This window comes from Pongo abelii, chromosome 1 (genome assembly GCF_028885655.2).
Source record: "Pongo abelii isolate AG06213 chromosome 1, NHGRI_mPonAbe1-v2.0_pri, whole genome shotgun sequence".
NCBI classification, from domain to species: domain Eukaryota; kingdom Metazoa; phylum Chordata; class Mammalia; order Primates; family Hominidae; genus Pongo; species Pongo abelii.
Window position 1 is genome coordinate 71,040,166 of NC_071985.2, and position 18,992 is coordinate 71,059,157.

Consider the following 18,992-nt stretch of genomic DNA (forward strand, 5'->3'; position numbering starts at 1 on the left):
TGAAGGAAGGAGTATGGCCTATATGGCAAGTCTCTAAAAATTTGAAGTAACAGTGGGGTATATATTCTCAAATTCCCTCCCTCCTTTCCTAGTTAGGTCTCTAGGGATTAGCCGGGCTTTTAATTTTCAAGCATATGCCCATGGAGCAAAGAAAATAAGCTCCAAAAATATTATTAAAATACATAATGGGACAGAAGTATTTCCCAATAGATAAAACTACACAAATACTTTCCCTCTTGAGTATTCCAGTGAAACTAGGTTTTGGCTCATCAAGTTCTTCATGTATGCATAAAACATTATATATATGACATGTATACACACACACATACATACATACATATACGCAAACACATACATATATGCAGTATCGTAAGCCCCAGTTATTCTAACAATTCACCTTTCTCAGAGTCAGTCAGCAGGAAGAGATCCGGATGTTCAGGGTCATCAGCCATCATCACCATCCATCCTACCACAGATACGTTCTTATTGGATGTTGATTTGAACTGAGAGAAAAAAAGATAATTAGTGGAAACAGAAAATTTATGGCTTATTCTAGCAAAACTTCAGTGTTAGGGAGTGTATTTTCAGTTTCTCCTAATGAAAGATGAGATTTGTGACTTCATGCTGGTCTCAGTTGGCCTGGGGCCTTTTACTGCTGAATTTCATCCTAGGCATGCCTTCTTCAGATAATCTCCTACTTTCCAGACCTTCCCAGCTTCAACTCTTCATCAAAACCTAACTAACCTATTCCCTATTCCCAGAGAGCATAATATGTTTGTGAATATGACATATTAATCTGTTGTTTTTTTCTGAATTACTGTACTACTCCTTATAGGAAGGACATTTGCATTTTAGTAGCTACGCTATCTTAAATCTGATGATGTAATAAATCAGCAGTGCTATCAGAGAATTCTTTTTTTTTTTGAGACAGTCTCACTCCGTTGCCCAGGCTGTGGTGCAGTGGTGTGATCTCAGCTCCCTGCAACCGGATAATTCTTAATGACAATATTCTTACTTGTATTTTTCAAAAAAGAAGGGTATTCTTAGCATGTCTATTACTTAACCATTCTTTTATTATTATTTTAGCTACAACTTCTTTTCTTAATTCTGAGAAAGGGCAGTTATAAAAGAAGAACAGGTTGGCTTAAGCTAGTGCTTAAGACTATGTATGTGAAACCATTCAGGTATTATTTAAAAATGAAACAGTGCATTGTGTAAGGAAGTGTACATGGTAAAACACTAAAGAAAAACAAGGCGACAATTAACAAGAAATTCAGGACAGTGACAGGCTGTGGATATGGTTGACAGGAAAGAAGCGGATGCTTTTGGGAAGGCTTGAACGGTTCTAGTAACATTCTGTTCCTCACACTGGGTGGAGAGTATACAGGTGTTCATTTTATTTATTATGCTTTAAAATGTACATGTACACTACCTATCTTCTTTTGTATGCATGATATGCTTCACGATTAAAGGAAATGGGAAAAAGAATGAACATGGCACATTTATAACAACATGAAATTGAAATATGAAAGCTAAAGAAATCAGTAAGTTTTAGTACTGTGAAGAATGAAATTGGCCCTACCACAGGACTGCTGATTTGACAGCTCATAATGTACTTCAACATGAATAGTATGATCTTCTAATATTCTTTTCTTAAGCCTAAAAACTTCCACCTCAATTCCTTTTCTCAAAAAATAAAAAGTAACTCAAGCAACATAAACTGCTTCAGAAACAGGGATGAAACTACAGTGCAAATGCCCTTTAACCACCAGCTGAATCCCATCACATTCCCCAGACATAATCATCACTTGAGGTGACAACCTTCAGACCTTATTCTATGCATTTATTATATCAGAGGCTTGTGTCATTGCTGCTGTTGGTTTTTACATATTAATGGGGGATATATTTACACTCTGACTTGTGTTTTTCATCTATCAGTAACCATTTCTTTATTGATAAGTATTTTGGGTATTTCCAGATTTCTGTTGCCATAAATATTATAGAAATATTCTTCTACAGATAATCTTTGTGCACTTGTTCAAAAATTTCTGTAGGACAGATTCTCAGATGAGGAATTTCTGGTTATTACCAAGCTAAATACTGACTCGGACTGGCCACCACAAAAACAATACCAATTTAGATTTTTACCAGCCATGGATGACAGTCTGTTTCCCCATATCATGACCAATGCTATATCATCAATCTTTTAAATTTTTGTCTAATGGCAGGAAAGTGTCTCCCTTAATTTGCATTTTTAAATAGTAAGTGAGGTTGATCACTCTACCCACACAAACTCTGTTCTTCATAGGCAAAAAAATACATACTTTATAGAATACTAAAATAAGGTATACAGACTTCTGGGTTTATTGTCCCACTTTTGGGTTTATTGCCATGAACAGGTATATTTTAATCTATGATTTTTTTTCTCCTCCAGCTTTTTATTTTGAAAAAATTCAAACTGTATAGAAGTTGAGACATAATGTATTAGCCATATAGCCTTAATGTACATTTTTGTATTTGTTTGATCTCTCTGAACATTCAAATGCAAATTGCAGACATCATAACATTGAACCCTAAATATTTCAACATGTGTCTTTTAATAACAAGAACATATTCCTATACAATCACAATGTAATTGTCATTTCTAAGAAATTGAAGAGACAACCACATAAAGTCCATGTTACATTTTCTTAAGTTGTTCCAATAATAACCTTTATAGCTTTTTAAATTTTTTCCCCAATATAACTCCAGGATTCAACTAAAAAACATACATTGCATTTAGTTGTCAAGTCTCCTTTAATCTAGAACAGTCCTCCTGTCCCCCTGCCCTTACTCCACCTGCAAAGTTTTGGTCTTTTTAAGAATCTAGGCCAGCTGTCTCATAGAATGTCTTACAATTTGGATTTGATTATTTCCTCGTAAGATTCAGGTTAAATATTTTGGCAAAAACAAACAAACAAAAAACACAACAATACAGGTGGTGCTATGTTTAAATAGTGATTTTAATCCCTTAACGGTTGCTTACATATAGCAGATATTTTCCTCCAATTTATCTGTATTTTAACTTTATTTGAAAACGATTAAAATTTTTTTCTTCCATTTAGTTCTGTGCCATATCTTTTCTATCTCAAAATTAATACTAAATATAGATATAGACCTGTCTCTATACCCTCTATCCTGTTCTTCAAATTTATTCTTTAATTATATTTTAATTTAATTAGAAAAGATGAGAAATTCGGTCAATTTCCTTGGTACTCAATAAGATTTTCTCACAACCCGCTATGCTTTAATTTCCAAACATTTTGCATACATTACCTATCAGAAACCTCATATAATTAAAAACCCAAACTATAACATACTAGTAACTTTTTATGCACAAGCAACAATGCAAAGCACAAAACAATATTTAACATATCCATTAGATGACAAATTCAGTTATAACTTCTCTAATTTGGACTTTTTCTAATTGAAACTAAGAAAAAACAAAAAACAAAAAAACCATTTTATTTTGAATAATGAATTTTCTACAACAGTCAGCTAAGTGAAATCTATCCAGCAAGTATCTCAATGTGGCTATGTGAAAAGTTACTTTCTATATGAAGATAAAGGATTTAATTGAACTGAATGAATCCAACCTTTTGCTCACTTTGAGAACAGCAGTACTAACTCTACAAATTGTTCTAGCAAAACTAATCTGTGTAAATGTTGTAGGGTATATAGGCATTATTGTCAATTTGACCAGAATACAAAAAATAAATATTCACAGAAGAAATCTCCACGATCCTTCACTCAAGTCCTTTATCTCAATGCAAGAGCTATCTTAACAATTATATAATAATAGTGAGCAAAAAAGCTAGTGCTTAAGTATATGATCCCACTGAGGTATAGTTAAAAAATGAAACCATGGATTAATTAGGGAAACAAATATGCTAACACCATGAAAAAAAGCAAGACAATGAGTCATGATGGTCAGGAGGGTGGCAGGTGGTGGGTATGGCTGATAAAGAAAGGCAATGCTATCTTATGGTACTTCCCACATTCATTTCAACCAAAAATGTTCTTTTCTATACCTCTGGTTTGATTAAAGGGCTAAAACTGTGAGAATAAAGAAGAGTTTCTCTGAAATACTCTGAATTATACAGTATCATTTGGTTAAGTTTTAAGTAGAAAAAGGACTTATATTTTTCTTCACTGGCTTAAGTGATATACCACTTAATTTTTCTCCCCCAAAACATGTGACTTAGAAATAAAATTCCTCTCAGATTTTACTAATGCAACATAGAAAATCATTCTTCCTTTCAAAGATTCTATCACTGGTATGTAAAAACAAAACAGCATGCAAAAAAGATTTATAGGAAAATTCTACAGGGTGAAAAGAGGCTTCTTTTAAGTAATATGAAGCACAAGAAAGTGACTGCAGTAACTGTTGTAATTCATCATTCCTCTTCATTGTTGGGAAGAATCACTGAACCAGAGATTGAGGTGGAAAGAACTTTAGATGTTGGTCCCAAATTTCCACAATTTGCTGATTAGGAAAGGAAACTCCAAGGCAATAGTTCTGAACAATATTGAACAGGAAACTCCAGATTTGAGAAAGCTTTGATGACAAAATAGATAAGCGTAAGTGCAGTTTTGACATTTGCAATGGAAAATGGTATTTAAAAAAGAAATAAATGTAAAAACTTTTGGACTAGAAGATAGGAAAAAACAAGGCAAACCCAAAAAACCTTTGTATCCCATTAGGACTGCTTTCTTTATAACCATGAACAGTCTGGGAAACCACGCTAAAAATGTAGAGAACAAATACTTACATGTTTTCTTTCTGTAGCCTTTAGAGATTTGGCAGCATAGTAAAAAAGCTGTGTCCCACACAAAGCTGCCCAATATTTTGTCCAAGATGCTACCTGGATAGGACAAACACAGGAATATACTATTACAATGCTCCTGGCTTCTTAGTTTCTTTACATTTTACGTGCCAATGATCAAGTCCACTTCACTTCAACCAAAGTCCCAACCTCACAGTTGAGCTGTATCACTTCTGAAAACTTAATCTCAAAAACTCCTGTCACTTCCATCTAACTACCTGCTTGTAGACCCACATACTCAGTCTTTCTTCCAGCTACAAAAGAATAGTTAACCCCGATTCTATCTAAAGGCAAACTCAACTCTCTTTTTATGCCCTAGATTCCAATTCTCTCTCACTTTTGAAAAAAAAGTTTGCTTTTGCAATTAACTCCATTGCTTCTCAATCTCTCTCCCTCTACCATCATTATACAAATGAACCTTAATAGTACTCCCACCTTTAAAATCCCTCCTTTGACCCATCTCCTCACCCCCCAGACACCAACCAATTTCTCTTCTCCTTTTCACAGCGTAACTTCTTGCAAGGGTGTCTCTAAATCTTGCCTCTAATTCTTCTGTTTTGCCCATTTTCTACGTAACTCATTTCATTTGGCTTTTGGGCCATCAAGGTCACTGATGATTGTAATTTTAGCAAAGCCTCTGTCCTTATCATAGCCAGCCTCTTAACAGCATCTGACCCAGCTGGCCACTCTTTGCTTTTTGAAGTACTGTAACTGCTAGGCTTCTGGGATAACAGTTCCTTAGTTTTCCTTTATACTCTTCTTTGTGGGAGACCTTTAATGCTACAGAGCCCCATCTTCAACCTTGTTTTCTTCTCTAGCTATACTTTCTTCTTAGATAATCTATTATCCAGTTCCATATTTCAAATACTATCTATCTGTATGCTAATGACTCCCAAATCTCTCTGCCTGCCACCTCTCTGCTGACCTCATGATCCATACTTTTTCAACAGCCACCATGACACCTCCACTTGAATGTTTAATAAGCATATCAAACTGAACTTGGCCAAGACTGACCTGCCCCCCATTTCAATAAATGTCCCCAACATACACCCACCTCAGTCCCCAAACCTAGAAGTTATCTTTGTTTTCACTCTTTCTCTTATACATCATGTTTAATTTATCATCAAACAATTCCAGCTTTTGCCTCTTACCTGATCTCCTCCACCTTCCCCAATTTCAATGCATAAACTACACAAGCCTTCTTGTCTCCTGAACTCTAGATATTCACACAGCTAACTCACCTTCCTCATTCAGATCTCAGCTCAAATGTTTTGCCATGGTGGCATCCCTCCTTGCCCCATCATTCTGTATCCTATGACGTTATTTTAAAGCCTTATTCTCTATTTCTCCTCACTGAAATGTAATCCAGGAGGAAGACACTTTGCTTCACCTTGTTCACTGCTCTATTTCTAGCATCCAGCACACAAAAAGTATGGTAATGCTTCAACTGAAATGCAATTCTGAGTTCACTAGCCTGCCTAAGAGATTCTTGATTTGTATGTGCCTTTGGCTTACTGTGATATAAACAACAAAATAAGATTACTTATATGAAGCCCCCATATCTTCAAAAGCTTTAAGTGTGAATATATATCAAAGGTTTTATATTTCAAATTTGAGAAAGGAAAAAAAATTGTTCCGTAGTAGTCAAACTACTATGCTGGTGCTGAGGAAGAAGAAACTTCTTTGATACATATTAAGAGCTTTGTTCCACCAATCTTCCTTTTTCTCCCCCCAATATAGTTATGGTTTCGAAAGCATTTAATATTTGGTTTCTATGTTATGTAGAAAACAAAACTGTATTACAGGAATTTAAATAAAATGATAAAACACAATCAAATTCCATTTTTTAGGGTTGTTACTCTTTATTTTCTATTTTACCTAAACTTAATACTAAAATACTTCTTCATGATATACTTTCAGGGTTCTCTAAGAAATAATTTTGTATAAGAACTATAATGGGGGTAAAAAGAAGTACAGGATTTAAGCACCCTTAACACATGATTTAACAGAAATCTATATGGCACATATAATAACACTCTATGTTAAGAAAACATGGTGAAACAAATGTGTACAATATTTTCCCTCTTATCTGTGGTTTCAATTACCCACAGGCAACCATAGTCTAAAAATATTTATTAGAAAATTTGAGAAATAAACAATTCACAGGTTTTAAAATCACTTGTTGTTCTGACTAACATCTCACACAGTTCTGCTCTGTGCTTCTGTGGACATAATCATCCCTTTCTTTGTCCAGTGTCTCCACACTATATGTGTTACCCTTGTGCCCCACTCCCCACTGCTTCCTTAAGTGAAAAGAAAAGTTCTTGGGTTAAGGAAAGAAAAATTAGACGCTAAGGTTGCTAAGATACATGGTAGGAACAAATTTTCTATCTGTGAAATTGTGAAGAAGGAAAAAGAAATTCATGCTAGTTTTGCTATAGCATCGCAAACTGCAAAAGTTACGGCTACTGTGTGGGGTTAAGTGCTTAGTTAAGATAGAAAAGGCACTATATTTGTGGATGGAAGACATGAACAGAAACATGTTCCAAATGATGGTAATTTGGTTTGGTACTATCTGAGGTTTCAGTCATCCCCGGAGGGTATTGGAATGGATGACCCAAGGATAAGGGGGGAGGACCTTATTTAATATTATTTCAAGTCTACTATAATCAGGTTTTAATTGTTTTAGTACTTTTACAGAGTCTTATACATTTGCATATTTTTAGAGGTGTATTAAAATATAATATGATGAAATCTTACTGTAGGCTTTTTGCCTTCTTTTAACAAAGTTTTTCTCCTGAGAACACCTTGAATAGTAACAGCTCCTGGATATAAATGTACTGCCAAATCTTCTGATTCTGCAGAACTATAATAACGAAGAAAAGAACACATAAGAGCTTTTGTCTATAATAGTCATCAAGTAGGTATTTAAATAAAATGTAATTATTCTTAATTTTAAAACTTTGTTACTTTATTCAGAGCTGAGAAGACACTGATAATTTTAAAGGTTTATTAATCTTGAAATTTATAAGCTGTACAAAAAGTTGATTAGAAAGTTATTAGAGTCAGCAGATGGTTAAAAAACACACTTTATTACATATTTGAACAGTATAATTTAGAAAGAATGCAGTAATTCACTTTAGTAAATATTAAATTAAAAATTTAAGATTTGTTTTCTTCTTAACATGCCACACTGCATCACTGTTGCAACCTTATTTTCCCCATAGAAACTTTAAGTCTTGGTAGGAAAAATGAGGATTCTATTTGTTAAAAGTATTTAAGTATATATAAAACTGAAAATAATACAAGCTTAAAAAGAAAAAAGAAAACATGCTTAATTTAATTCTAAAATAGCAGAAAGAAGTAATAAAGTCAATAATAATGTATTTTAAAAACTAGTTTTCTGCAATACATTTTAATAACATTTAAATGGTGTCAATGGATAAGTGATTATGGACTAACAGCTCTCCACGAAAGGAAAAAACGCAAAACTCAAGATTTCCTTTTCATGTATCTTTAAAAAAAAAAAAAAAATCACAAAATAACCAACACTTTAATATCTTTCCCTAATTGATTTAAGGTCCTATGTTTAATACAATAATCAATAATTTCTACATGAGCCAATTAAACATACATGCTGATAAAAATGTCACTGGTGACTTGACATGAGCTGCAGAATTCCTATAAGAGCAATGAGAACTAAAGTTTGCCAGTTTATTCCTTTGTGATTATTTAGGTGTCTTCAGAGTGACTTAAGAACCTATAGACCAGTAGAAATTTCATGCTAGAGCTATTTATATTCAGGGAGGTATATGCAGGGAGATTAGACACCATCAAACTGACGTAAAGTTTGCTTCTGAAGTTTGGTATTTTGTTGTATTATGAATTACCCATCACCACTAAACCCCACGTTCCCAATCAATACACCACCCGTATCTGCCTCCACGGCTAATAACAGTCCAAAAGAGACCTGGTTTAACTAGACAAACAACTGAATGAATATGAATTTAAATATACAAATGATTATTTTATGAAATAGACTCGTCTACATTCAGGACCTGTAGTTTATCTGAAAAACTTTTTAAAAAGACAAATCAAATATAAATTTATTAGCAAAGTAAATGCTTTGATTACAACTTTTGAATAAACAAGCAGATTTTTATATTGTTCATTCAAAAACTATCAGCATTAGAAAGACCTGTGCAGTTTAAAGGCTACCAACTTGGAAGCATTTAAAAATATGTAACATTAAGTTGCAAGTTTTAGCAATTAGCTCTGTGGATCAGAAAGAATAGTTGAAATTTATCTTCACATTAGATCTTGGAAAGAAAGTTTTTCTGGGTAATTTGTTTAGTTTTTAAATCAATTAGTTGAGAAAGAAGAGAAATAATGTCAGACCACACCCATGTAAGCCAATCACCAACACCATAAGGGAGTTCTGTGACCCCTGAATGCAGGGGAATTGTACCTGCTGGCCTTCATGTGACTTCGATAGCCATTTCGTGCCACTCTTGTCACCGGGCCGAGAGAATGGTATAATCTGTTCCTGTTGGATTCCATTATAAATTGTATATTACATATACTTTTATTCACACAGTCATTATCAATACCTAGAACAGTATAATAGTTTCTTCTTGTAATATACCTTTCTAAATCTTACAAAAGGATAGTATGTGATTGTTCCTCTCTTTTTTAAAGCATGCAGCACAGATTTCAAAAAATTTTTTCTTCTACTATTGACTCTAGAAATACTTAGAGGTATTTAGTACACACCATATATTTACATATACATTCACTTTCAGAAATCTGCTAAAAGAATTAAAGAGCTATTTATAGCCAAATAATAAAAAAAAACCTCAAAAATACTTCAAAAATTCTTATGTTTCTAAACCACTTCTTGGATTCCAGTTTAAATATGATGCTCAGATTTATATAAGTAATTCATTTTTATTATATGTCCCTATGAAGACACCTAAAAGCAATGTGGCTTGTAAACTCATGAGGAAAATTTTATTTTCCTCTTTATCCTTTATAGTAAATAAAAGAAATGAACTGAGTAATATAGGCGTTATATTATTTCTACATTAACTGACAAAGCCAATAAATGATAAAAATGAGTTAATACTTAACCAAAATGGCACATAATAGTTAAAAACAAAAAAATAAAAACAGACACATAAAAATACTGATACTTCTTTGCCTAGGAAAACCCAAAAGTAGCACTGTTGATAAATGATGTTTTAAAGGAAAAGCATTATTTTAGCAACTTAAACAACAATGTATTTGATGTCTGTCTAGAAAATAAGACAACAATGTATGTGATGTCCGTCTAGAAAATAAGACAACAATGTATTTGATGTCCATCTAGAAAATAAGACAACAATGTATTTGATGTCTGTCTAGAAAATAAGAACAGAAAATGGTATGTTAACATTCAGAGTACATTTTTCAAGTTCACTATCCATGAATAGTACTTTATATCCCAGTTCTTTATTCACTTTCTATTATTTCATGTCTGAATCTTGCAGGTAGCATTCATTTCACTGTTCTTAAAATGTTCTAAGAGCGCACTAATTTAAGCTTGGCATAAGAAAAGTAGATTTTTTTAGCCACACATGTCTGCAAAGCAAAACACCTGTTATAAAGGAAAAAAATTGTTTTGAGACGTGAAGGTAACATCATTAAATACTGTCTTCATAAGTAACCTGCTGGGATGAAAACAGATTATTTAACACACCACCATTCTGGTTACTCGTAAGTCAAGCAATCTAAAAAACAATTTGGTTAATCAATATTTTTTAAATATAAAGATTACAGTACACTCTATAATCAACTTCTCATGGTTTTACGTTCTTTCTAGAGGGAAAGACAATTTGAACAAATTCAGACAACACGTCAAAGGCAATTCTTGTGTTTTTCACATTTCAGGCAAACCCAAATGAACAGATCAGAAGTAAAGGTTGGAAGAAAAATAATACAAAAATAAATAAAAAAAAATTTGTTTTTACTTATTATTATCCCGCAAAACAAAGAGAACAAAAGTTGGGAACACTAATAATTAGAGTAGAAAGGATCAAAAGTACTTTGCAATGTAGAACTTATAAACAAAATCTTAATCACATAATAGTGAGAAATCTTTATAAAGTCACATAAAAAATAAGGATCTATTTTTCCAATTAAACAGCATGAAATTTACGATTTCAAATAAAATTTAATTTAAAATTGTTTTATAAATTGTGACTGATAAGGAGTTAGGCAATTAAACATTTTCAACTTCAGTATTAATATGACATTTAACATTCAATCTAAATGACCCTCTTGAGTAATGAATATAGGCATTTTTAGAAATTTAGTTACTTAGTTCATATACAAAAAAGGGAGCAATTATTTTGGTCAAGAGCCAAATACCTTATGAGTCTGAAATGGCAGAACTGAAATGGTCAGTGAAAACATAAGAATCCTAATGGACATTTACTAAATAATTATTTGCATTGTTTGGTCACATTCTTCAGATCTTATATGTACTTAGACCTCAATATAGCATGATATTTACTACAGGCAGATGACAGCTTTAACAGCTTAAAGCAACAAAGGAAGGAGAAGGGAGCACAACTTAGAGTATTTCAGTATAAAAGTGTACTCTGAAAATTTTGAGTTTATGACTATTTAAATTCTAATCTTAACCTGCTTTACTTGTATAATTTAAAATTTATTAAATCATTTTGTCCTTGACAAAGCAGCAGAGAATAAAGTTGACTATTCCACTAAATGCCTTAAAATTACTTAAATGAACCAGAACTTAAGGAAATAATTTTTTGAATATGTAAGTAGGTTACTTGTCGATGATCGGTTATTTTTAAGTTATAAATGTAAATGTATTAAAATTCAAATACATGTGTCATGCCACCAAATAAACATTTAGAGATAAGACTATCATTCATTCTCATTACTTACATATCCAAACTTAAATATCAACTTCTAATTTCTTTTACCAGTAAAAAACTTAATCGCTTAGGGATATGTAGTAAATATTATCTCTTAAAATTTGTATTATATTATTTAACCCAGACAAAATAAACTCAAAGTAGTTCAAATGGACAATTGATCTTACCTTTCAAAAGCAGGCCATGAGGTCTCTTCACTTAGTTCAGAACCATCGCTGCTACCTAAAATGAAAAGTTATTCTATTTTTTAAACATCAGAATTACCTCTCTAGTTTGCATTTCACAATTTAAAAATAAATTAATTAACTATGCTCATAAAATGACAATCACATTGTAGATGAACATATCCACATATTAATTCTTTATTCTAATATTACTGCTGTTAGGTTTATTTTGCAATGTATCGGAATACAGTTGACACGACAACCTAAAATAACAAAATAGCATAAAACATTTTTGCTTGCCTATTTGTAGCTGAAATTCATTATGTCAATAAACAATTTTTCCTACCATTAGAGAACATAAAATAACACAAAATTTCTTATTAGGTTTGTCATAATTTAGGACCAATATAATTACAAAATCCTTGGAGATTCATGGCATACTTCTTTCTCTTTGTATTAAAGTCCATTACAACCCTAAGTATAAAAAGCCTAATGAAATCCAATTATTTGTCTCTAGAGACAAAGTTAAAGAGGATGGAATCTCTAAATTTAAAAAACCAAAAACCGGTGCTATAAAAATGCAACAATTTTCTCTTTGGCCAAAAGATCAGTTAAAATAAAATGGTCTTCAAACCGAACGTTTACAATTAGCTAGGGGGAAGAAAAAACCAACAAAAAAACTATGGGGAATGAATTTAGAGAGTCCAAAACAGCTTAGTTGACTTAAATGTTACTTTAAATATAATTCTGGCTCTCAAAAAAATTAGGATGACTAATAGGTCAAGTTAAATTGTCTCTCAGACAGGGTTCTAAGAAGAGAGACTCAAACTCTTTTTTACGAGCAGGGTTCTGAGAGACTCAAATTCTAATGCTGTAAGGTATCCATCAGATACCCGTAATGGATGCTGTAAGGTATCCATTAGACTCGTCTCTCTTAGAGACGATGGATTAACACCCTTCTACGGGTTTGCAATGGCACTAGTTATGTACCATCCTTGGATAAACTGAGATAACAATCACTGAAATAATTTTCTGTATTGTATGGTTCAGAAGAAGAACCAGAGGTAACCCGTGGTGGTGGTGGGGTCTTGTACATTATCTACATTATCTTTTGATTTGTGGCACTATGTGGTAAAGACTGAAAATTTAAGCATAATTAGGATAACTTATTTGTAGAAAATGTAAGCATGAAGCTGAGTGAATATGCTTCTCTTAGTTAGCTAGGTGAGACTACTCAAGATTATCTAGGATAGATACCACATTAGAAAATGTTTGAGGCCACTGTTCTAAGCACTGGTTAATTTTCCCACAGTATTTTCAAAGCCTTCACTGTATATTAATATTGCATGTAAAAGTTAAAGCTAAGGAAAAAAACTCGTGTGTGTATATTAACACCTATCATCTTATGGTAATAGACTTATTATTTTTTTTCATATTGTTAAAGCTTTAAAACAAAAATCCTCGAAGGTAAATGCCTATGTGTAATGTTCTTAATTTACAAACTAGGATGCAATGATCTTTTACTGTTTACTCACTTAGCCTTAGAATAATTAAAAAATAAACACAAATGCAAAAATCTGCTCTAAAAGAGAAAAGTCTCCACACTGAGACACTAATTGTAACTCAATAAAATAACTAAACAATAATCTTGTGGCAGCCAAAAGGACATCCATGAAAAGTAAAAGCTATAAACTACAGAATAATTCTCATTATAACACTTATGAGAAAGAGTAAAATATTATATACTTGAGAGCTGTAATTTTAAAAACTACTTTTTGCTTTAAGTGGCATGCCAAATTCCATACGTGTAGAAAATTTTTGACTGAAAAAAAGTTTTTTCCTTTGCAAAATTATTCTTCATACTGAGATTAGTATTTGCATATAGGCAACTTAGAACACTGATAAGAGGTATTTCAGGTGACAAACTTGCCTTCTTTTTAAAACATTTTATCATTTAATCACTTGCATTTTTATATAAAAAGGGGACTATCAGAATAAACAACTACTGAATGGTAATGGAGAGCTCTGAAATAATTTAATTTTAACTCTCAAGGGCTAAGAAAGTCAGTATGTTCCAGAAAATCAATCTCCTTTTGCATCTCTTTCTATTGGCTGTTTACCAATATTGATTAAGATATTAGTAACAATGGGCTTAGCCCTTGAACAATCTGGTAGTTAATCATAGATGAAGACATATTCCTCCTTTATTTCTTTTTAAAAATAAAAGTAGCTATTGTATGAATAATTTCTTCCTTTTTTTGAGACAGAATCTCACTCTGTGATCCAGGCAGGGTAGTGCAGTGCTGTGAACATGGCTCGCTGCAAGCTCTGCTTCCTGGATTCAAATGATTCCTATGCCTCAGCCTCCTAAGTAGCTGGGATTACAGGCATGCACAATCACGCCCTGCTAATTTTTGTAATTTTAGTAGAGATGGGGTTTTGCCATGTTGGCCAGGCTCATTTTGAACTCCTGACCTCAAGAGATCTGCCCATCTGGGCCTCCCAAAGTGCTGGGATTACAGGTGTGAGCCACACTGCCCAGCCTATATGAATAATTTCTAATTGTAACAAGAAATAATGCTCATCTAGAAGACTCAAAAATTAAAAGTTTAGGAAGTAAAAACAAACAAATCCCTCTCTTAATCTCACACTCCTTTCTAATATGGTCCCTATTTTCTGCTCTCCTTCACAGTAGCTATCTCTGTTTCCTTACCTCTCATTTTCAAATCTACTCCAATCCAGGCCATGCCCTGACACTTCCATGAAGCAACTCTTATCAATGTCACCAATGACTTTTATCTTGCCAGATCCCCCAGTCAATTCCCCATTCTCATCTTAGCTCTCTTTTTCTGCATTTGATATTCACACATTCAGTACTTTCCTCCTCCTTGAGATACTTCATCTACTGGGCTTTTGTTTTTTTCCCCCTACTTCACTGATCTCTCCTTTTTAGTTTCCTTTGATGACTCATCCTTCTTTTAAAAAATAATCAGACTTCTAAATGTGAGAATGTTTTCTTATTTATGTACACTCTCTCTTTAGGTACCCTCAGAGAATCATGGCTTATAAATATGCTACCTCCCGTATATCTTCAGACCTGACCTTATCCCCGAGCTCCAGATTCATATATTCAACAACCTACCTGACATCTCCATAGGGACTAAACATGTCCAAAACAGACCTGATTCCCCAAATTCACAAACACTTCACTGCCCACAGATTATTACTCTGTCTTCTCAACCTGGGTAATGGTAATAGCATCATCATCTAACTATTATACTTGTTTAACCCAAATAACCTGAAGTCATCCTTGACTCCACACTCTTCCTCCTCCCCATATCCAAATCACATGCAGTTAACTAATTCAACCAGCCCATATGTTCTTTTCCCACCTTCTTCAAATGCTTCCCCTTCTGGAGTTAAAAACAGCAAGCACTTTTAAAACCATCACAAATTATTAACTTCATCCTGTATTTAACTGCTACTTTGTTTTTTTAACCAAATTTTCTCTATGTGTGGTGGGGTTTTTTTCCAGCCAAGTTTTATTAACATTTTTATTTAAAGTTAAATTGCAACCCTCTCAGAGAAGTATTTCTCACCTATTGATATTCCACTAGAAAGAGTAGAACTTTCAGCTTGGCCTCGAGATGGCGCATGGGGCTCCATGACGCTATCATCTAACAGATGTCTTGGCCCTGCATTTGGAAACGTTGCACTCTTAAATTCTGCTGTGTTCATTTTATGAATGAAACTGGAAACAAAGAGAAAAAAAAGTTCATACCTTTTATTATTGTGACTAATTTAAAAACTGCTCTTTATATAAAGATTTAAGACATAAAAGATTTACCTGTCATACTCAGATCTTACCATAAAAGCCTCAAATGAACAGTTTGAGGGAAAATGTTTTAGGGAAAATGTTTTAGGGAACCTGGCTATATCTATCTATATAATTAGAGCATACTTTAAAATAATTTCATTTTAAGCCTCATGTCCATTTAAAAAATTGTTTCCACATTCACTTTTGGAGAACAGTTATTAAATTTCCAGAGAAATCATGGCAAAAGTGAACATGTGCCCCCAATTAAAAAACACGATACTGCAAAACTAATGAAGTTAAACAAAAAGTCAGTTTTCTTTATATTTAGGAATAAAGAAAATAATTTTTATAGCTGTTATTTTTGACTTATTTTGGTTAAGACAAACAATAACTGTCTTGATATAAAGGTTATAACTTTTTTAAAAAGGTATATTGCTATCCTGATTTTATTTATGATGGCCCTCTGTAATGTTCATTTATCGTCCCCAAATACAAATGCATTGTTGACAAAATCCCATTTCCAAATTCAGGTAAAGTAAGAAATAAAAGCTTTTAGGCAAACAAGGCATTTTACTGAATCAGAAAACAGCTATTAAGGAAAAAGAAAACTATTCAAGGATACCATTTTCTGCTGAACTAATAAATCGACAATAAATCCAATTACAAACGACTTAAAAATTTGAAAGATAAAATTAAAAATGCTGACTTATAACCCAGGCTATGGCACTTCCTATGTCCATGTGGAATCAGATTCCGAGGGGATGGCGGTGTCTGTGGGAGCAAGGCTCCTTCAGCTGCCACACTTTTTCGTCCACTCTGTGGAGACGCTCCTACTTCAGGACCTAAGGGTTAATTTTAAAGAGATTTTCAAATGATTATTTTTCAATCCCTTGATATAAAATACTAAATGTGGTTCAAATTTTGAGATAGTACTGATGTTAGTTCTATTTAATTGGCTTGAAGATGAGAAATATATTCTAAGTCCTAAAACACAAACTCCCAAACCATACAAAATCCATTAATTTTTATCTTACTTATACTAAGTAGAGGCAGCGTAAACATTTTCTCCATTTACATAGGAAGAAGCAGAATTAGAAGAGACTAGCTTTCACATCACGGACAAAATCTGGACTAAACACCCAGGTCTTCTGAGTCCTAGGTTCAGTGCTCTTTTAATTTTATACATTACTTCTTTACTCCTAGTTTCAACTTCCTCTTAGATAAAGAATGTGTAGGGTAGGTCAAACACTTAAATTAGAAATTAAATCTATACTGACACTGTTCAGGCTTACGGGAATAAATAAGAGAATATTATAAAAGTGCAAAACAGCACTTTAAGAATAAAAAGAAAAGCAAATTTAACAAATTTAAACTGCAATGTTTTTTCTGCTTGGAATATTCTTCCCCATAGACATTGTCATGGTTTCTTTCTTCACTTCTTCACATCTTATCAGATTAGCCATCAAATATTTTTAGAATATACATGAAACTTAATGCGAAGGCCTATACTGGGAATTTTTAAAAAGGTACTTCTCAGGGATTTCTTAAATAATGACAATTTTATGTTTTTTAAATAATTATTTGTGGTATATGCATAATATCCCCATTACAATGTAACAGGTAAAGTAAGGAACTATGATTTTTATATTTTTAATACTTAGTCCAGTATTAAAGTGAACATTTGAAAAAATTACATCACTAAAATTGACTTCTATAATTATTCAAATTAGTAGACTTTCCCATTAGACCACAGAAATTTCTAGTGTAATCAACCTTCATTGCCTAGGACACTGCATTCTTAATCAAAAATGAATATTCATAACTACTTATCTATCATTTTCCATCTGTTGCATCTATCTATTTTCCTTGATTAGGTAGCGTACTTGTTTGTATACTACTGACAAACTATAGCAACATTTTTTTTTTTTGAGACGGAGTCTTGCTCTGTTGCCCAGGCTGGAGTGCAGTGGCACGATCTCGGTTCATTGCCAGCTCCGCCTCCTGGGTTCACGCCATTCTGCTGCCTCAGCCTCCTGAGTAGCTGGGACTATAGGTGTCCGCCACCATGCCTGGCTAATTTTTTTGTTATTTTTTTTTAGCAGAGACGGGGTTTCACCATGTTAGCCAGGATGGTCTTGATCTCCTGACCTTGTGATCCGCCTGCCTCGGCCTCCCAAAGTGCTGGGATTACAGGCGTGAGCCACCCTGCCCGGCCAGCAACTTTTAAATTAAAAAACAAAAAACCCAGAAAGGACAGATTTTAGTATCAAAATAAATTTTACATGCAGTATAAGATGTATTAAGTTTTTATTTACTTTGGAGTATATCCTTCCTCATTAGGTTATCTGATTTAGATTTGGTAACAAGAGAAAACTATGTACTGACCTACTAAATCTTCTCTGGAAGCAGCAGAACGTGGGGTGCTTGTCCCTGGTTCTATCTTTAATGAAAGCCTGAATTTTAAAAAGACAAAATACATACAATAATTAATTAACATTTGACAAAATAAGATTAAAGTTGTGTATTTTGTCACAAAAAAACTAAAAACATTTTTATGAAATAATCTGACCTATATATTTTTCTTCAAGAGCAATCTTCTTCTTTTTAAGAGACAGGGAATCTCACTTAAGCCTCAAACTCCTGGGCTCAAGCGATCCTTCCATCTTGGCCTCCCAAAGTGCTGGGATTACAGGCATGAGCCACCAAGCCTGGCCAAGGGCAATTTTTAATTAAGATGTTAAGTCTCTTATCTCTTTCATACAAAGCTGATCTTATGGTTATTCTAGGAAATATTAGGAAGGGAAAATACATTAAAAAGTTGTATTTAAAAACACAAAAATCTCCCCAATTACCCCAAAGTTGCCAAACCATAGAACACATTTAAAGATATTTGATGAATGACTAAATGATGACTCAACTTAGAGCTTACACTGATACTTTACATTTAAATTCAGAAACTTTCATATGCATTATTAAATTATGCAAATTATTTCTAAAAACACCTTATTTAAAACTAACCATCTAACAAACCAGCTGACAGAACTCTTCAGCAGAAAGATCTATACAAATAAAAATGTTGTTTGCAAAATTCCTAGTAAGTCCCTGTCCTAAGTCAGAGTTTATTATATGGTACTTAAGTTCCATTTAGGATAATATATCCAGTTCTGAGTTTCACAGTGAAAGAGATTATGATTTCTATCAG

The 18,992-nt window shown here is 33.1% G+C and overlaps 1 protein-coding gene across 3 annotated transcripts in view; it reads right to left on the minus strand.

Annotated features, from left to right (window-relative positions):
- Positions 1-18,992, minus strand: part of RALGPS2 (Ral GEF with PH domain and SH3 binding motif 2) — a 193,656-nt gene that overhangs the window by 17,518 nt on the left and 157,146 nt on the right. For 2 of the 3 annotated variants that reach the window (XM_002809757.6, XM_063716877.1), the window contains exons 11-18: positions 18,176-18,243; positions 16,497-16,632; positions 15,573-15,724; positions 11,977-12,031; positions 9,334-9,411; positions 7,626-7,731; positions 4,812-4,904; positions 398-503 (exon numbers count right to left, since the gene is read on the minus strand). In XM_002809757.6, the coding sequence (XP_002809803.1) occupies positions 398-503; positions 4,812-4,904; positions 7,626-7,731; positions 9,334-9,411; positions 11,977-12,031; positions 15,573-15,724; positions 16,497-16,632; positions 18,176-18,243 (794 nt within the window). The remainder of the gene's footprint in view (positions 1-397; positions 504-4,811; positions 4,905-7,625; positions 7,732-9,333; positions 9,412-11,976; positions 12,032-15,572; positions 15,725-16,496; positions 16,633-18,175; positions 18,244-18,992) is intronic. The other variant, XM_002809758.6, reaches the window with a different exon arrangement.